The sequence below is a fragment of the Lemur catta genome, chromosome 4 (genome assembly GCF_020740605.2).
Source record: "Lemur catta isolate mLemCat1 chromosome 4, mLemCat1.pri, whole genome shotgun sequence".
Classification (NCBI taxonomy): Eukaryota; Metazoa; Chordata; class Mammalia; order Primates; family Lemuridae; genus Lemur; species Lemur catta.
Genome location: NC_059131.1, coordinates 27,274,952 through 27,295,853, shown reverse-complemented (window position 1 = coordinate 27,295,853; position 20,902 = coordinate 27,274,952). Strand labels below are relative to the sequence as shown.

Genomic DNA, 20,902 nt, shown 5'->3' with positions numbered 1-20,902 from the left:
ATTCTAGCCAACAGATAATCTTAGTTAAAGGTAGTTAATAGTGCCACACTGCTAAACAGAACAGAAATATTCTTAAACCATATGCAGAAAAGTATAATATTTTGTAGAGGAACTAAAATAAATATGTAGGTAATGAATTTTTAAATAGAGCTTGTTAATTCTGCCACTGGGTTATTTAACTTCTTAGGGTTCTAGAAGAATAATGTTTTGTACTTATTGGTTCAGAAATTGGTAGGTTTTATTTCCATATAGCTGAGCTATTTCAGTTATCAATAAAAAATAATTTACTTCAGTGATTTCTATATTTTTATAGTACAAATTAAGATACTTAAATAAAATAGTCTTTATTTTCATTCATTTGTCAAGCTAAGAAAAAAATAATTTAGTTAAGGTAAACAGTTATGCTGGATCATTTGAGAAAATACACAATTTCAAGAATTTGTTCGTCCATTCATTTATCTTTTTATTTTCTACTTTGCTGTATAAAAACTTCAATGCAGCTTGAAAGCATATGTGAAATGTAAGAAAGCATAAACAAATTAATAAAAACATGGGTAAGAACATAGAGAAATTAAAATGCCTGCCATTAGAACTTACATACTTGCTGCTGGGTGCTCCACAAATTTGGCTCTAAATTTTCAAAGGGAAAATGAAAATCTTGTTTTCACAATTTTCAGAGTTCATGAGATACAAAACAAATCTATTGAGAGATGTACAAGATATTAATGTCATATTAATTTTTCTTAGGGCCTCTCTTAAGGAAGACAGTGTTATATAATGTAAATTTATCATCTACCAAGGTATTAATTTCATGGGGCTTTTTCTTGTAATGACCTTCAATCAACACTGTCAACATGATACCCAGGATTTCCTTGACTCACAAGGGTTACAAAAGCTTTCTAAGTCAGTACCCAAAAAATTATTTTTAGCCACTTATTGCTGGTAGATGTGTTTGAAAGGTGATGTTAGACATAGTTGTATCAATAGGTCTCAATCTTAGTGTCACTTAAAGAGCTCATTAAAACACACATTTCTCAGCCCCACTCCCAGAGTTGCTGATGTAATAGGTCTGGGGTGGAGCCCAAGAATTTGTATTTCTCACAAGTTGCCAAATGATGTTGATGCTGCTGGTGTGGGAACCACAGTTTGAGAACTACCGAGTTATACAGTATTGTTGAACAGATTGCATCTGACACTGATCTGCAGTGCTGTCAACTCTGAGGTTTCTTGTAGGCTGAAGAGAACTATCATGTAAAAGTGGGAAACCTTGTGCCTGAGCTCAGTCCTTCCTCCCAGGGTTATATGTGAAAGCCCTATGCAATTCCTGATAAATATTTGTTGGATCTCAGTCTTTTTTCTGCATATGCATCTGGTCCTAATACTTAGGAATTGAAAATATGTATCTGACATACATTGAATAGGAATTTAATCAGCTTAAGAAACTCTTATGGGGGTGTGGAAAGATGAATGTGAGATAAGGAAACATGGAGCTGCCATCACATTTTGACAAGGTTATACAAATGGTATTAACCTCATTATACAGATGAAGAAACCGAGCTTGGGGGCGGTTGGGAGGGGGTGTTAAGTGACTTGTAGAAGGTTATTATTTTAAATCATCATCATCACTAATATTAATAGTATTCCATCTGTGAGTGATTTAAAGGTCTGACCGTATCTGATATTGCCTGACTTGTTACGTAAATTAGTAAACTGAATATTTTTATTTTAGATTGCAAGTTCAATTGCCATAAACGCTGTGCATCAAAAGTACCAAGAGACTGCCTTGGGGAGGTTACTTTCAATGGAGGTAAAATTCTTTCTTCATTTCAATAAAAGATCAGAAAAGGTCACAGTTCTTTCATGTATTATCTTTGCAAGAGGTTATGTTTGCACTTACTTTTATATTTAAATTTACTTTGTTTCTGATAAAATAATCAAGCAAAAGATAGAGATCAGTGACAGTGTACATTTATTAGTAATTATGCCTTTCCATCTTTCCTCTAGCCACCGACCACTTTGTAGTCTAATATAGCCAGTAGTGTTGCATATCCTCTTTTATCTTTAGACATAAAAGGACTTGTTTTAAAACCCTGCTGTTGTCCCTATTCTTTCATAGTTCTAATGTTTATTGACTGCACTGTTCTAAACATTTAAGCATTAAGAGATGAGTAAACTGAGGCACAGAGATACTAAATAAGTTGCCCTAGAAATACAGCCAATAAGTGGCAGAGCTGGAATTTGAGCCCATGTGATCTGGCTACTTAGTCCACAGTCATTAGAACACACCATACTGCCTCACTGTCTCTTTTTTTGTCAAATTATCATTATCCAAACATTTTCCCTTTGGGGCCATTTTTTTTTCTCTTTTCAAGATAATACTAAGCAAGGTATTTACCTATTTTTTGCAAGTAGGAAGTAAGGACTCCAGCCTTTCAGTGTAATTTTCTTTTAACAAGGCTGGGTAGCTTACAAACAACAGAAATTTATTGCTTCTAGTTCTGGAACCTGGGAAGTCTGAGGCACAGGCAGATTCTATCTCTGGTGACGGTCTGTTTTCTGGTTCATAGATGGCACTTTCTAGCTACATCCTCACATGGTGGAATGGGCAAAGGGGCTCCCTTGTGCCTATTTTATAAGAACACTAATGCCAATCATGAGGGCAGAGCCCTCATCATCTAATCACCTCCCAAAGGCCCCACCACCCAATACCATTACCTTAGGAGTTAGGATTTCAACATATGAATTTGGGGGCGAGACATGAACATTTAGACCATAGCACTGGTTAACACCACTAACAGAGCATATTGGTTTTCTCTTTCAATTACTCTAAATTAACACAGTTTTCTATATGACTAAAGTCTATTCTAGATTTATAGTTCATGTATTTATATTTTTGTACTTTTCTACCTTTTGACAAATAGATATGAAATACTATTTATATTTATTTTAATGTGCATTTCTCTGATTACTAGTGAGTTGGGGCATCTTTCAAATGTTTGTTGGTTATTTAGGGGTTTTTCCCTGTGAATTGCCTTTTTAGATACTTTGTATATTTTTCTGTTTATTTGTTATAGATTTGCAGAAGTTGTTGATAATCCTACATACTTGTCCTTTTTCAGTTATGTGTGGTATAAATATCTTCTCTAAGTCAGTGGCTTAATCTTTTTTTTAACAGCTTTATTGAGATACAATTTGCACACCTTACAATTCATTCATTTAGTATATTCACAAAGCTGTGCACCCATCACTACATTCTAATGTTGAAACATTTTCATTACCCCAAAAAGGAACTCATACCCATTAGAAGTTGCTCCCTATCCTGTCCTCCACAGTAGCCCTTGGCAACCACTAATCAACTTTCTATTTTTATTTTCTTGTCTAGATATTTTATATAAGTGGAATTATACAGAATATAGTCTTTTGTGACTGGCTTCTTTCACTTAGCATAATGTTTTTAGGGTTCATCCATATTGCAGCATATGTCAATATTCATTCTTGTTTATTGACAAATATAATACTATTCCTCTGCAGGGATATGCCTCATTTTATTTATCAAGTCACCAGTTAATAGACTCTTGAGATATATCCACTTTAGAAATATTATGAATAATGCTGCTATGAACACTAGAGCATAATTTTTCCATGGACATATATTTTCATTCACTTGGGTAGATACATAGTAGTGGAATTGGTAACACTAGAATAGTCATATGGTAACTCTATGTTTTAATATTTTGAGGACCTAACAAATTGTTCTCAAAAGCAGCTGTACCATGTTACATTCCCACCAGCAGTGTATGAGGATTCTGATTTCTCTGCATCCTCACTACCACTTGTTATTGTCTGGCTTTTTGATTACAGCTGTCCTAGCAAATGTGAAGTGGTATCTCATTTGCATTTCCCTGATGACTGATGTTGAGCATCTTTTCATGTGCTTATTGGCCTTTTTTGTATCTTCTTTGGAAAAATACCTATTCAGGTCCTTTGCCCATTTAACTAAGTTATTTATCTTTTTATATTGAGTTGTAAGAGATTTTAAATATTCTGGCTACAAGTCCCTTATCTGGTATATGACTTATAAATATTTTCTCCCATACTGTGGGCTGTCTTTTCACTTTCTTAAGGTATTGTTTGTAGCACAGAAGTGTCTGGTTTTAATGAAGTGATTTGTTTTTTTCTTTTGTCACTTATGTTTTTGGTGTTGTATTTAAGAATGCCTTGCCTAACCCAAGATCATAAAGATTTACTTTTATGTTTTGTTCTGCAAGTTTTATAGTTTTAGCTCTGTGATCTGCCTTGAGTTAATTTTTACATATGGTTTAAGGAAAGGGTCCAACTTCATTCTTTTGCATGCAAATACACAGCTGTCTTAGCACCATTTATTAAAAAGGCTATTTGTTCTTTCCCCATTGAATTGTCTTGGCACGTAAGAAATCAGTTGACCATCATATAATGGTGGCAACTTATCTTTCACTTTGCTTTTAGTGTTTTTTTGTCATACAGAAATTTAAAGTTCTAACGTAATCAAATTAATTAACCTTGTGCCTTATGATTTGTGTATTTTGTATCTTCTTTAAGAAGTATTTTATCCTGAATCATAAAGATCTTTTCATATATTTTAAGAGTTTTAAAACTTGTTTTTTCACATTCAGTAGACTGCCTGTATTTAGATGTATTGATAACCCATTAATATAAAACTCTGAAATTCATTTAAAACTTTGCTAGAACCTTCCAGTCTGGGAACAGATACAGATATACCAATGGACATTGACAGTAATGACTTGAATAGTGAGGGTAGTCGGGGCTTAGATGACACAGAAGAGCCATCTCCTCCAGAAGATAAAATGTTCTTCCTGGATCCATCTGATCTTGATGTGGAAAGAGATGAAGAAGCTGTTAAAACAATCAGGTAACACATATGTAGGTATTGCAAGTTATTTCTAAATTCAAAGTCAGTTCAGGATCTCATTAAGAAAATGCCACATCTCTTTGAACCTTAAATGTAATTTAAAATCTGATTAAATTGTGGCTAATTCTTTTACATGCAGTATAGTATTTCTGAAATAAATTACATCACCTTTACCATCCACTCAAGATGGGAAGGTCTGAGAATCCTTGTTTTTTTTAAAAAGGAAAATGTCTTACTTAAATATGGTGTAGATATAATACCTAGCTATGGAACAGCCACTACAAAGTGCCAGTATTGAATGGTAAGTTAAAGCAACCAGTTTTCACACAGGCAGATTTAAAGGCAGATGGTGGAAACAGCAGTAAAGAACATACTAAGAATGTTGTACAGAGATGATGGTGATGAACTTGGGGGCAGTTTTCATATTCCCACAGTTAATCTGTTAGCACTTTGTAAAAATGCTGTGGGACTGTAACAATTTTTAAATATCCCACTATGTTTATAGAAATTCAATTTTTGTAGCCTATAGGATATACTACTTTGTCATAAAATGTCACCATTTTGGCAGATTGTGTTTTTTATTGGCAATGAAGAGTCATTTAGAGAAAATGGGTCATTTATCAGTCTCACATGGCTGAGTCATCATTTATTCAGTTTTTCATATCTGTAAACCATTTCCCTTTAAATATCTTCTACTAGAAATACTTTTTGCTAACAACGTGATTTACTGAATTGACATTTGAGCCATGTGAATTTGAGTATACATATACTTGTATTTTGCCTTATGAATTTGCTAATTTATCATGCTGCAGAGGGTACCAAAACTTCAACAGCAAATCCAAATAAGACCATTTGCCCAGGCTCCAGATCTTCCAGTTGAGGAGGATGCTTTCTGCTCTGCTCATTGTTTTCTTATATTTTTGTGACCGCTCCCTCAGAAAACATTCATGACATATAACGAGGGTTTACAATATAATCAGTATGTATCATCATAACAGTGTTAATTTATTTTTTCTTCTTAAGGCATTGATTTTTTTTCCTAAGATATTTTGAAAGATTTTAGCTTGATTATCTTTAAAAAGAGTTCATGAGCCTATAGTATTTATAATTTTTTAAGAATCAAAATCACAAATATGTATCATAAATTTTAAATATTTTTTAGTCCATCAACGAGCAATAACATTCCGCTAATGAGGGTTGTACAATCCATCAAGCACACGAAGAGGAAGAGCAGCACAATGGTGAAGGAAGGCTGGATGGTCCATTACACCAGCAGGGATAACCTGGTCAGTAATCACATGCGTTTTTATATGTTAGTAAAACTTTGTTATGAGTTTTATTTTGTGAATTTTTAAAATCAAAATGAGAATGAAATATATATTAAGACATTGTATATACTACAACAATATGTAAACGTTACACTGGAATTACAGTTACATTTGTAAAGAATTTTTCAAAGGCAGAATATTTAATACATTGACTTTACAAACTGGTAGAACAATCAAGATTGAAAAAGGGTTTGGGATTATGCCACAGTAAAGACTAATTACCCAAAATATAATAAGCTCTATAAATAAAGATATTAATAGAAGGAACTACAACTTCATCTGAAAAATCATCTTAGTTATTATCAAAAATAGGAAACATATTTGGTTTTATGTAGACTTTAGTGTAAATATACAAGTTATTTTTTATAACTAGCAAAGAGGAAGGATACATATACTTATGGAATGAGTAGATTTGAAGAATCAGAATAGTGTAATAACGATCACAGACTTTGGAGCTAGACTGCCTAAGTCTCTGTGATTTACTAAAACTGAACTTGGGAAAGTTACTTAGTTCATTATTTCTTAGTTTCTTCATCTGTAAAATTGGCATAATAATGGTAACTGCCTAATAGATGCAAATGAGTTAATATATGAGAAAAGCTTGGAACGGTGTCTGGCATATAGTAAGCACACAATAAATGTTAGCAGCCACTTTTTTTTATTATTTTTAAAATTTGCTGAGTAAATTACTGAAAAAGACTTTCTAGTAAATCTAAGAATAAAATCAAGTACCCAATACATTTAGCTGAGCTGAAGTTTTATATGGTGACAACAGTATAGACTACAGTTGTGTGTGTTTTATTTATAGTTCATATCCTTTCAAATGGAAGTTGAAGCGGTGTACATACATTTGGGAATTCAGTGGTGTATCACAAAGGTGCTTTATCAAATCAGCAGGGGAAAAGATAGATAATAGAATAAATAGTGTTGGGGCAACCACGTAGCCATATAAAAAAAAATAAAGTTGTATGTATACCTCACACTTTACATATAATAAATCCAAGTGTATGAAAGATTTAAATATAAAGAAATTAAATCAGTAGGAGAAACTTTGGGAGAATTATTTTAAACTCTCAGTTGGAAAGAAACAAAACAAAGATTAATAAATTCAATCTCAAAAAAAATTCTACATGGCAAAAAGCAAAGACAAATGACAAACTGGAAAAAGTATTTTCAACTCATTCAAAAGGGTTAATTCCATAATATGTGAAGAATGCCAACAAATTAATAAGCAAATATGATAACATGGAAATATGGGCAAATAATATGAATAGAGAGTTCATGAAAATACAGGCAATACAGTGACTTATACATAAGAGCTTGAATTCATTTATAATAGAAGAAATACAATTTAAACTTTCACTGAAATACTAGTTTTTATTTTTCAGTACAGCAAAGGTCAAAATGTAATAACAATATTGCATTCATGAGGGTATGAGTAAATAGGCACTATCATGTTACTGATGAGACTATAAACTGGGTCAAATCTTGTGTAGAATAATTGAACACTATCAAACAAAATTACATGTGCACATATCTTTTGATCCAGCAAGTCAACTTCTAGAAATTTAGCCTACAAGTAAATTATATATTTGTATGTGTGTGCACACATCTGTAAACGTAACAGATGTATCTATGTGTGTATGCATAAAATTCTCTAAAAAGATTCCCAAAAACCTAATAACATTGCTTACCTGGAGTAAGGGTGAGGAGTGGAATATGAGTGATGGTGGGAGTGATTCTTTTTATGTATCCCTCTTATTATTTTGAGAATTTTGAACCTCATGAACTTTAAAACCAATTCAAAAATACAAATTTACGAATGAAAATGAAAAGGAAAGTACAAGTACTTTGGAGGACTCCTGATGTTGAACTTCACAGCTTTGTGATCTTTATTTTACAGAGAAAGAGGCATTATTGGAGACTTGACAGCAAATGTCTAACATTATTTCAAAACGAATCTGGATCAAAGTATTATAAGGTAAGGATTTTATATTTTAAAAATATAGACATTAAAATATTGGTTGGTGCGAGTGCAGTGGTGTTTACAACTAATTGATGACAACCAGTTATAGATTAATTTGTTCCTTCTCCACTCCCACCGCTTCACTTGACCAGCCTTAAAAAAAAAAATTATATATTTGAGTGATATTCATTAATTGTTATAGTTGAAGGTACCTATTATGACTCTGCCTAATAGGGTTTATAGAAGTCACTGTTAGGTTCCTTGCTGAAGCAGCTGTTCCCCATCCCTCCATTTCACTCCCCACAGCAGCCCTTCTACCAAAGATTGGTTTTTGTTGTTATGTGTCTTTCTTTTTGGCTTGACTGTCAGCTTGCTGCTGCGTTCCTTCTGGTTACTATGATTTAGATTAGGCTGCTTAGGAAGTCCCATGATCATTGCCTGTCCAGAAGAGGCCAAGGCGATATTTGGTGTTTCTCTCACCTTCCACATTACCTTAGGCTCCAGTTCCCAATTGCTGATTTGGGCCCTTCATCTCCTTTTTAGTCTTGCTTGGTTTGCCTCACTTTTTGCCATGTCACAGACTGACACAAAACAAGATTGCAAGTGTAGCAGTTAGGGCAGTAAAAAAGAGTATGGGAACTAATGACTTGCTTCAAGCTGGAGGGGTTTTTTAAAATAAGTTTTTGCCTTAGGAAGTGGATTAAACGTAAATTATTGTTACAGTTTACTCCAATGGACAGAACCAGAGTAGAGTGTTTAAACAACCTACACTGACTGAATATTCTGCTTTTTCTGCCATTATTTCTGCTTCTTACTTACTTTGGGGTTATATCTTGCAGTCTGCAGCTCCTAGAGAAGTAGTTGTGGAGTTGATTTAATGACAGTTGGAAGTGAAAGGGTGCTGAATATAGTGGCAAATTAGCCTTCTAAATCCTCTCCTTTGCATCCTAATGACGTGCTACAGGCCTGAGTCATTGGCTTAGTCATCTGCTCCATGCTTTGCCTCTGGCAGTGCTGGACATGGAAATGACTCAAGGCAGACACTCAAGACTTGACTGTGTTCTATATACTGCATACTTGTGTTTGTCTTAATGACATTTGTGGAAATGAACATCTTTGATTCTTAGTATATTTAAAAATAAAAATAAAGATGTATTCATATTTTCCAATACTTAATTTTTTACTTCAGGAAATTCCACTTTCAGAAATTCTCCGCATATCTTCACCACGAGATTTCACAAACATTTCACAAGGCAGCAACCCACACTGCTTTGAAATCATCACTGATACGATGGTGTACTTTGTTGGTGAGAACAATGGGGACAGCTCTCACAATCCTGTTCTTGCTGCCACTGGAGTTGGACTTGATGTAGCACAGAGCTGGGAAAAGGCAATTCGCCAAGCTCTCATGCCTGTTACCCCTCAAGCAAGTGTTTGCACTTCTCCAGGGCAAGGGAAAGATCACAGTAAGCAATAAGCTTGTTGATGGCTTTTTCTCCTCTTTGGTTCTTAAGCATTTTGTGGGTACGTTTGTGTTCTTTATGTATTTTCAGTATCATCTTAAGTTTTGTCTTTATAAACCAATACCCTTAGTTAATTCTTTTATAAAATTATGTTGGTTACAGCATATACATGTACATAAAACGCCCAGAGCTAGGTTCCAGAGTCAGTCTCCCTGCATTAAAATCCTGGCTCTACCAACCTGTTACATGATCTTAGGCAAGTACTTTACCTCTTTGTAATAGTACCTACTTTTAGGGTTGTCAGTATTAAAGGAAGGAGAACCTATGAGGTCCAGAACAGTGCTTGGCATCTATGAAGTCTCATTGGGTTAAGTATATTACTAGTGTTAATATTTTGTTTCATCGTGGGCTATAAACAAGCAATAAAGTGTTAAAAGTTCACATCATACTGCACTAAAACATTCAGAAATATTAAAAAATTATTGAAACGTATGTTCTGTACCAACAAAATTTATGTAATTAAACCTAAATATGTTAAAGGTTCAAGTGAACAATTAACAATCAAAAGGTCATAATATAATAATACTTCCCCCCACTGGCATTATGTTGTTTATGAGGAAGCATAATTCATTCATTAGAGAAATGTATTTAAATTGAAATGAGTACCAACCACTTTGCAAACATAGTTTATTTCACTTTAGTTATATTATTTTGTGCAACTCTTCTGGGCTTTATGCAAGACTTTGAGCTATAATAGAATACAAAAGCAATACAGAAATTATAAAAGCTCTTTAGGGAGATATGACATATATAAGTAAGTATTAGATGGTAGCATAAAGCAGTATAATGCAAAAATGAGGAATACATTACTCAAAAGAACTCAGATATGGATAGGAAGAGTAAGCAAGACTTCATAGAAGAACCTGATTTGGACTTTGGACCTCAGGTAGGAATAGGATAGGCAGAGTTAAATGGGAGGTGTGGAGGGGTAGTATTCACTCTAGTTGAGAAGACAAGTGTGATCAAAGGGTGAGGGTCATGACCCATGTACATGTTTGATGTTTGATACTGATTTGGAGGATAGATGGATATTTCACAATGGTTCTTAAGTTTTGGGAGGGTTTTAGACAGATGGCTATAACATTCTAATTAAAACCAAGGAGTGTCTCATCAGAAAACAATATAGGTACTTAAACATTTTTTATATGTAGTTTCCAAGGGTTTAGGGACCCTCTCAAGCCCATCCATGAACCTCTCCCTAGGGTTAAAAGTCTTCTCTGAAGGCAGAATTGCAAAAGAATTAAAAAGTGAAGATTCTAGAGAATGAAAGCCCAATTCTGTCACTTACTATGTGATCTTGGACTCTACAGTTCTCTAAAGTGGGAAGAATAATAAATGCACATAATGCATTTAGCATAGTGCCTGACACATAAGTGATACTATTACTGTTGTGTTGTCATTGGTTGCTGTCCTTTTAATAATATGGAATGAAGCTCTCCTGGGAAGTGACAGAAATTAAAACTGGATGGAGCTAGATATTGAAAGCCTTTGAAAGAAAATAAACACTGAGACTTAAACTAGGATACTGGAACTACTGAAAAGTAGTTTTAGACACATTAATTTTGTTGATGTTGTGCCTTCTTTTAATTGTTAGTATTTAAAATTTGAATTATTTAAAATATTTTAAAATTGACTTAATATTTTAAAATAGATTTTTTGACAGTCTTATTTTTGATATATAGTTTGCTTACATATCCTTATTAATGAAGTTTTATATTTTTATATCTGGGATTATAACGGAAACTTTTGTATCTTGTTTCTTTGAATTGTCTCAGATTCTAGACGTCTGATGCCCTTTCTCTTGCTTATTTTCATATTTCCCTTTTGTCTTTTTCTTATTAATTACTTTCTTTACTTACCAAAGTAATAGAACATTTAAACTTTATAGAAATATTTAGTATAAAATGAGAAAGTCTTTGCTAAATACATATAACCACCCCCTCAACCCCAATCCTATATTTTCCCCCTTAGAAAACCATTATTAACAGTTTGGTGTATATTTCTTGATTCAAGAAGGGATTGGGGGAGGGACAGCCGATACTATCTGCTATACTGTTTATTTTTCTTTTTAGAAAAATTGAATATACTCTGTGTATTCTTTTTGCAGCTTGCTTTTATCCACTATTTAAAATATATAAGATACATTTTAATGTCAGTATACAGGTTTACCTAATTTTTAATGTTTTAATGAAAGTAATGTATGCTTTTTATGTTTTAAAAAAATGCAAGCAGTATAGGAGTATATACAAACTAAAATCCTTGTTTCCCAACTCCACTCACTAGAAGTAATCATATTTTTACTTTTGTTTTTAATTCAAACACTGCTTTACCCTTTAGCTTCCTTTCTTAACTCAAGCAATATGTCATGGCTAGCTTTCTGACTCAGTTTACAGATCTACATCATTTACTTAATGTTTAGATAGAACTCCTTTCTGTGGATGTGTTTTAATTTTACTTAACCCATCTCCTCTTTATAGATTACTATTGTGTGTGTAGATAATTTTTTTTAATGTACATCACTGCATTATAGTAACTATGTTAGCCTGTTTTTTAAGTATGATATACCATGGACATTCACATGTCAGTAAATACTAATATTGTTAGTCTTAATAATTTTGTTCTTTTCTCATATATCATTCTTATATTTTACAGAAGATTTGTCTACCAGTATCTCTGTATCTAATTGCCAGATCCAGGAGAATGTGGTAAGTAGTCATCATAGCTAATGTGTACAAACTAGGTGATTAAAGTAAGGAAAATAAAATAAATCTTATTAGAGCAATAGGCTCATAGCCCACAGTATTGAGCAATTTGCCTAAGGCTAGACTTTTTGTGTGATAACTTCCCTAAGGAGTTCTGCTTTATGGAGGAAACTAAGGCAGATTTTAAAAATTACAAAAAACAAAGTTAACTTTTTCATTAGAAAAAGTGACATTAGAATAATACAAAATGATATATGAGTTCAAAGAGTTCAAAGTCACTTACTGGGTCAGCAGGGAAAGCTTCCTAAAGGAAGCACAATTTGACCTATTCCTAAAGGATGGAATGGATTTTGGACTGAAGTGCTGAAGGGATAAGGATTGGGGAACAGCAAGTACAGGGAACAGGATAAGCAAATAGAAGCAGGAAATGCAGTACTTGTAAGGAAAAGTGAATATTAAATTTGGCTGGTGTATGCATAGATATGTGTAGTGTTAGATAACAGGTCAGCAAACTTTTTCTGTAAAGGGCCAGATAGTAAATATTTTAGGCCTTGCAGACAATATACAGCTACTCAACTCTGCGTTTGTAGCAAGAAAGCAGCCATAGGCAATACTTTAATGAATGAGCATGACTATGTTCTTATAAAACTTTATTTATGAACACTGAAATTTGAATTTCATATAATATTCATGTCACAGAGTACTTTGATTTGTCTAATCATTTAAAGACCATTCTTAGATCAGGGCCATATAAAAAGAGGCAGCAGGCTGGATTTGGCCCACAAACTGTACTTGCCAACCCTTGGATTAGAAGGGAAAAGGGCTAGAAAAAGAAATCAGGAAATTGCTCATTAGCTATATATAATTTCTCTGATTTAAAAAAAAAACTCTCCTACTTGGAGCATCCAGGTGTTATAGTTCTCCAACATATAAATATTGTTTGGGATTTCTAAGATTACAATGAAGACTGGGTGTGCAATAGTGTTATTAGAGGTAGAGAATTTCCAGGAGATATAATCTGTGAGTCTCTTGTCCTAGTAGGAGGTGGAATAGACACCGTATTCTTGGGGAGAGAAAGGGAAACGTGAGAGCACATGAGAGCTCAACATGTGAGCAACAAACTTTAAATGATCCTACAGGAACTTGGGATATATCCATTCATGACAGAGGGGAAAAGACTCAGAATTTATCTTTGTTTAAAAAAAAAATCTGTTTCTAACAGTTATATATACATTGGATGTGTCATTATCTAATATGATTAGAACCAAAATTCGGTTAAACAAAAAGTTGGTTAAAGTTGGGAAACATATAAAAATGGTTCATACAAACCTTAAAATTTTCATAACTTAACAAATATATGCAGATTACTAGCTTTGGTTGCAGGGCTGAGGCTTTCTTTGTCTTTAATTGTGGGTCTGCTACATGGAGCTCCACTTTGTCTTTCTTTCATTGAATTCTAACACTAAAATCCCAAGTTAGTGCATGAATATTCTGACAACAATACTAAAGAAAAAAAAAGAGTGGAAGAGCAGGGAGGGAGGAGTGAGGAGTGGATTTGAGTTACAGACTTTCTCTCACACGTATTCTTTTCATCACTCTTTCAAAATCAGCCTAATCCCAATAATATGAACTTTCAAGTTTTTCTTTTAAATCAAAGATAGTGAATCTCATTAATGGTAAAATACATAAAAATTTGTTCTTAATTTTGTATGTTAATTTACTTTTCATAGTTCACTGCTTAATAAATACAAGATTTTTTAAACTGAAAGCATTTTCTCCTGAAAGCCTTCTTATAGAATACATTATATTTGGCATGTTAATAGCCATAGTATAAAATTTGGGCTTAACCTTTTCTAGAACATAGAAAGCCTAAGTTTCATAAAATAATTTGTACTTTATGAAAATTAGTTGCTTCTAATGTAAACAAAAATGTATTTAAGTATTTGAATGAAGACAGGTAGAGATGTTTACATTGTTTTAAAGAGGTAAATAATACTTACTGCTTACTTTTTCCTAATAGGACATCAGTACTGTTTACCAGATCTTTGCAGATGAGGTGCTTGGTTCAGGCCAGTTTGGCATCGTTTATGGAGGTGAGTGACTATAGGCTTTTGTATATTGTATATAGTATAGAAAAATTGGGAAATTTAGAACATATGCCGGCTTTCTTGACAAAATTGTGAAAAAGACCCATATCCTTTCAGCTAAGTTCTTTTCACTGTAGCTGATTATTCATTCCTTAATTTCAACTGAAAACTTTAAAAAGCGACAGAGAAAGAATCAGAAAATTCATTTTACAATAGTCTTACTTTATCTCTTCTTGTAGCTCATACATAAAGATGTTTGTGTGGGGAGAAAAATGGTTTGAACTTTATGTTGGGTTGTATGGGCTTGTTCATTGAAGTATATTCCATACTAGTTTTCCAACACAAATGACACCATTTGTCTACTGTTGGCGTGATTCTTGTGTCAAGTCTGAAGACCTGAAATCTTATCCAGCTCTATAACTTATGATGTTGATGAAGTCATTTAACCTTAGTATCTTCATCTGTTTTTAATGGAGCCAATAAAACCTGACCTGCATAGCTTACAAGGTTTTAAATATTAATTAAATCTAATATATATAAAAATGCTTTATAAGCTATAGTATTAGCTACAAAATACAAAAGAAATGTTAAGCCTTTGTCATCCCTTGCCAAGACTGGTACAGTAGTCTCCTCATTGGCCTTTCTGCCTACAGTCTTGCCTTCTTTTGACACCACTCTTGGAGCGAATCTTTCAGAAAACTCATATCTAATATTAGTATTACCTTACATAGAACCCTTAAATGGTTCACAGTTGTCTACAGATTCACTGCCAATTTTCCTAGCACAGCAAACAAAGCTGCTGTGATTTCACCCTGCTTCTCTAGCCCTCTGTCTAATTGCAACTCCCTCTTTGTTTTCTGTCTTGCAGTCATGCCTCAAATACCTTTGCCTCTGCTCCTTCTCCATCCCTTTGTCCCTCTAGTGAACATTTATTCATACTTCAAGGCTCAACTAAAGGGCTTCCTCTATGAAGAATTTCTTGTCCCCATCCCTACCTCTCCATCAAATAAAACAGATCGTTCCTCCTTGGTACTCCTGCTACTAACATACATACTTCTGTGATGGTATCTATAACACATTGGGTTTATATTTTCTTCCTTCCGAACTTTATTTGAAGGTAGGCTGAGAAATGTCTAAGTTTTCTTTGTATTCCTAGCACCTAGCATTATGTCTGATATATAATAGTCATCCAGAAAATATGTTGATTTTACACACATACACAACATCTATGGCTTGGAACTTCTAATTTGTCAATTTTAAGACTAGTGACATCTCTGGAAGACCTCTTCTCATTGAAGGGACAGAGAACTGTCTGTTTACCTTTGCCTTCTTACCAAATATGTATGGATTTGTCTCATCTTTTCAAGTAGTCAGACTTTTATGATTGTGTCTTTGAGACAGGTATGAGTTATTTTCTAATAAATAGCTATGTAGAGAACAGCAGGTCCCATATAGGTTAAAAGAACAAATACCAAAAATATACCTGTCGTTTTCATCACCTAATCTACAGCATATAAAACAATGCCTTGTACTTAACAGGTACAAAACAACTAATTAGTTTGAATTAATTAATGAGGGGATGGCTATTTATTACATTCTTATACTTCAGAAATCTTTTATATCTAGATTCTAGATTATAGGAACCCAGAGTTTGGGGGAATATGTGGTTAAATCACTGTGTTGACTCTGTGAACCTAGAATGAAATTAATTTATTATACAATATTTCCATTTTGACAGTCTTTCTGAATAACTAGGTCAGGGTACTTAATGATCTTTTATTTAACAAGGTAGATTACTTTTCAGCAGACAAGTGCATTCAAATTTTCTGCTACTTCAGATAATGAAACTGCCTTTACTATGGGGGGAAACATAATTTATTTCTTAAAATTAAAGGTGAGTGAAGGAGTGTGGAGAAAGAACAAAAATGAGTCAAAGGGAATAAAAATACAAGAGAAAATACATACAAATTTCAGTCTGTGGACAACTTCCTGATAAAGTTTTTGCATCATATGCAAGCTGCAATTTGCTTTTCTTTCTTTCTTTTTTTAAATAGGAAAACATAGAAAGACTGGAAGGGATGTGGCTATTAAAGTAATCGATAAGATGAGATTCCCTACAAAACAAGAAAGTCAACTCCGTAATGAAGTGGCTATTTTACAGGTAAAAAAAAAAGTGGGTTGTGTAAGTTTTAATTTTTGATTTATCAGTTTTTGAACCTGAGTCTATTTAGTATGCAAATAAGAATAAGATTTCTTTTTTGTTTTGTTTTGTTTTGTTCTTATGACTTTTTGGCTAAAAGGCTGGTAAGAGTCTAAATGAACTGGTTTTGTTTTGTTTTGTTTTGTTTTGTTTTGTTTTGTTTTGTTTTAAGGAGACAAAATTAGATTACAGTAATGTAGGAGCTACAAGGACTGCCGTTAGTTTGCTCTATAGTAATATAGTTCGTTTAGAACACATTTTCATAAGTAAAACTAAAAAAAAAAGTAAAATTTTATTTTTACAAGACAGGCACTTTAACCAACTAAGCCATGGAGCCCACTTAAAATTTTATTTTTAATTCATCCCTCCAAGAGCTCAAAATATTTTGATACTTTACCACATTTCATTAGGAGGTCATTGTTGTACCCATCCAATTCTCACAGATGATGTTATAGCAATTATTATAAAAATGAAGACTTAAAAATTATGTACCTTTTAATAGCATTTGCTATTTTATTAATTCAGAACTCTAAATATTTTGTAATAGCTTAGTCCATTCAGGTATATTTTAAAGATATATTGGCAATGACTTAAATCCCATAAAATAAATTAGTATGTGTTTTTCTTTTCATCTAACAATTTGACTCCTTTTAGGGGTCATCTAGAAGACTAAGATTTATTTATAATATGCAAATGTATGTTAATTCATCGTGTAGCTTTTGCATATTATTAAAGAAATCATGGTTAGGTAATAGTTAATGCTGTCAGAGCCCCATTTGCTTGTGGGTGAAATTCAAGAAGACACAGCCTCCTGAACTTATGCTTCCTTGAAAAAGGTAAGAAATTTATCAACAGATGATTAATTTTACAGTTATTACATTATTGGTTGCTAGTAGTAACATTTGCTTCACTTTTTCAGAGGCATAATAATCAAAAGCTTGTGGTCAGTTAGGTACCTATGGTCACATCAAGAATGCCTCCTCCTATAAAGCAACCTTTAAATAGAATATTAATAGCATCCAGGTTCTGTATACAGCGTATGAATATATTAAGACATTTTTGCATATCTAATTTTGGAGTCTTTCTCATTGTCCAACTAATATGCAAAGAAAATAAAAATTAAGGCTGTATTCCTAAGGATTAATTTCTCCTTGACATTTTGATTATAAACAGCTCTTAACTAAGCACTGAAGCCTTTTTTCTCCTATTATCAGCTATGGATCATAATAACTAAATTTAGGAATTTCCAGGTAATGCATAGTGTGAAAAGTTCATTATTATAGCCTTCTGATTATTTTCATTAATATTGTCCAACTGGGAATACATTGTAGTATGTCTCCAAATATAGTATTTTCTGTCTCCAAACCACATGCTTTTTCTACTTTACCTCATTGGACCTATTTTGTGTGTGTGTCTACACACACACACATAAAATTGTGACTTCAGGTGTTCCTTTGCAGTGTGTAAACTCAACAAGATTTTCTGTATATGTAGTATAAAGATGAACTTTAACCTACTTTATATATGAAATGTTATAATTCTGTTAATATAACCTGAATTCATCTGGCAAATACACTTTTAAGGAAATTTTTTTCAAATCATACCTCATTTACTGAAGTTAGTCCCATAATATTTAGTCATGTGAGCATTTCAGCTAGAGTTTTTCACATGGGTTGATGGGAACGTACTACACCCTTACAGTCAGTCACTCACACCACCCCTGGGCTCTCGTCTTCCTCTCCAACTGTATTGTCTGCTCTTTCATCTTTGCCCTGTGTTCTTGTCTGTAGTCCTCATTATACAAACCTGAAAGGCTGGCTGAAATCCTATGGTTCATACTGGTGCTGTTATCTTCACCTGCAGCATGAGTGGCATTCACAGTTTTTCTTTCCTGTGCCCACATCTTTAAAAAGAAAGGATGGGGTAAAGACAGCATATTGAGACCACAGCTTTGGCCTGTCCAGTCACAGAGAAGAAAAATCATAGGATCATTGACTTAGAAATGACTTTACAGTTTATCAGGAATGTTGATTCTCTCTCTTAAAAACTTGGTGATAGACTTTGTTTTTCTATCAGTTTAAAAGAAATGAGCACATGCCACTTTTGGATACCTGTGATTATTCTTTATTAAACTGAACCAAAGTCACTTGAAACAGGTTCCACTGTTGACACTATACTCAACAAATTGAATCTCTTTCCCAGCCACACATGCTTCTGTTTCAAGGGTACAAAAAGCTTCCACTACCTGAAAACTTTAAAAATTTATCTTAATTCCTGAATCAAAGAAAGAAATCAAAATTTCAGAATATTTAGAAAATAGCCGTGAAAATACTGTGCATATCAGAGCCTTTGGACTATTATTTAGAGAAAGCTTTATAATCTCAAATATTAAGCCATAAAGAATGAAAATAAATGAATTAAAAATCCAGCTGAAGAAGTTAAAAAATGAGGCCAGGAGTTCAAGACCAGCCTGGACAATATGGCAAGACCCCAGCTCTGGAAATGAAAATAAAAAACTAGCTGGGTGTGATGGTGTGCACCTATAGTCCCAGCTATTGGGGAGGCTGAGGCAGGAGGATTGCTTGAGCCTTTAAGGTTACAGCCACTGTACCCCAGCATGGGCAACAGAGTAAGATCCATCTCAAAAAAAACAAACAAAAAACAAGCAGAAGTTATTAAGGGAATGAATAATGAAATAAACTCAAGGAAAGCAGAAGGGATTAATAAAGGTAAAAATGGAAATTAATAAACACAGAAAAGAATATAATCCAAAAGCTGATTCTCTGTGTGGGGGAAGGGGGAGGTGTGTAAAAATAAATAGCCAATCTAGAAAATATAAAAATTTCTTGAGTACGTGACCACAGATAGAGAAGAAACAAAAGAATCTTAAGCTACTTACTTTGCTCAATTCTTCCAGATAAATTTGGAAACTTGGAGAAAATGTAGTTCTCTATGAAAGTATAATTTACTAAAACATACTCTAGAGGAAATAGAAAATTTAATCAAATAGAGAAATAAACGAGGGAGAAGGATAATATCATCATATACTTCTGTGTGTCCACATGTGTTTTTAAAGGTAGGCATGGGAAAGAACTTAATACTAGACAGCTATAGCATAGGAGACAGACTTCTAAAGCTGTGTTGATAAAAGTTATGATATTCTGACTCTTCCATTGTTTATTGCAACTGTCATAACCCACCACTACAGAGTATTTCACTTCCATTTATTTACTACAAAATTATGTCACTTTTTACTTTGCTACTTGGAACACAATGTCACTAAGTTGTCTTAAATTGATTAGCAAACAAGTTTTGTTGCATTTGCTATTCTTTCATTTTCTAAACATGTTTGAAAACACCTACCATGATGCAAATATTGTGCTAAAATAACAAGTTGGGGCCCATCTGTATTTCCGTTAATAAGGAATAAAAATAAAGAATAGTCACTTGGATCAATAGAGCATATTTAAGATTGAATAGGGAGAATGAAGCCAGATTATTGAAGATCCTAAAATCTAGCCCACGGAATTTATACTTATGTCCAGAAATAAAGAGCCATTCAAGGTTTTTGAGCAAGGCTGACTTGACAAGTTTGTTTTTGAGGAAGTTTTTTCTGCAAAGTAGAACATAAGATAGATTGCTTTTTTACAAGCAGAAACAGTATGGCATTCGTCTTCGCGTATCTCCAGCCCATAACCTAGTTGTGTTCAAGAAACATGGGAAGATGGAAGTAGAGAGATGCTGAGCTTAAAAGAGGGAAGAGGTATCACATAATGAGAATCAAGAAATAGATAAATAACGACTTTAGAAACAAAATCATCTCTTGGGGAAAGAGCTTCACAAATACAGCCCCCAAAGAGCCAAAGCTCTGTGTAATTGACTAAAAATTAATTGGTAATCGGTGCTATTCAAGGACAGCACAAAATTAGAGGAGTGTCAGAGACTTAAAATAGGAGAAGGAAGGAAAAGCAACAGGAATGGACAAGGGCAATTGTATAATAAAATTAGGAAGACATTGTCTGTCCTCGGTGCATCCACTCTCCAGTACACAACTTAGAAAATCAGAATCTAAGATCCTTTTTATTGATTGTAATTTTTATTTTGTTTGCTTTTGTTATTTTTCTAAGCCATTTCTTCTCTTTATGTCATGTATTTCATGTTGTGTAGTCAAAGCACATTGTTAGATA

At 33.4% G+C, this 20,902-nt stretch overlaps 1 protein-coding gene across 3 annotated transcripts in view; it reads left to right on the top strand.

Annotated features, from left to right (window-relative positions):
• Positions 1-20,902, top strand: part of PRKD3 (protein kinase D3) — a 64,094-nt gene that overhangs the window by 33,647 nt on the left and 9,545 nt on the right. For all 3 annotated transcript variants that reach the window (XM_045549414.1, XM_045549412.1, XM_045549413.1), the window contains exons 7-14: positions 1,730-1,807; positions 4,726-4,909; positions 6,072-6,195; positions 8,141-8,218; positions 9,393-9,669; positions 12,379-12,431; positions 14,449-14,521; positions 16,570-16,676. In XM_045549414.1, the coding sequence (XP_045405370.1) occupies positions 1,730-1,807; positions 4,726-4,909; positions 6,072-6,195; positions 8,141-8,218; positions 9,393-9,669; positions 12,379-12,431; positions 14,449-14,521; positions 16,570-16,676 (974 nt within the window). The remainder of the gene's footprint in view (positions 1-1,729; positions 1,808-4,725; positions 4,910-6,071; positions 6,196-8,140; positions 8,219-9,392; positions 9,670-12,378; positions 12,432-14,448; positions 14,522-16,569; positions 16,677-20,902) is intronic.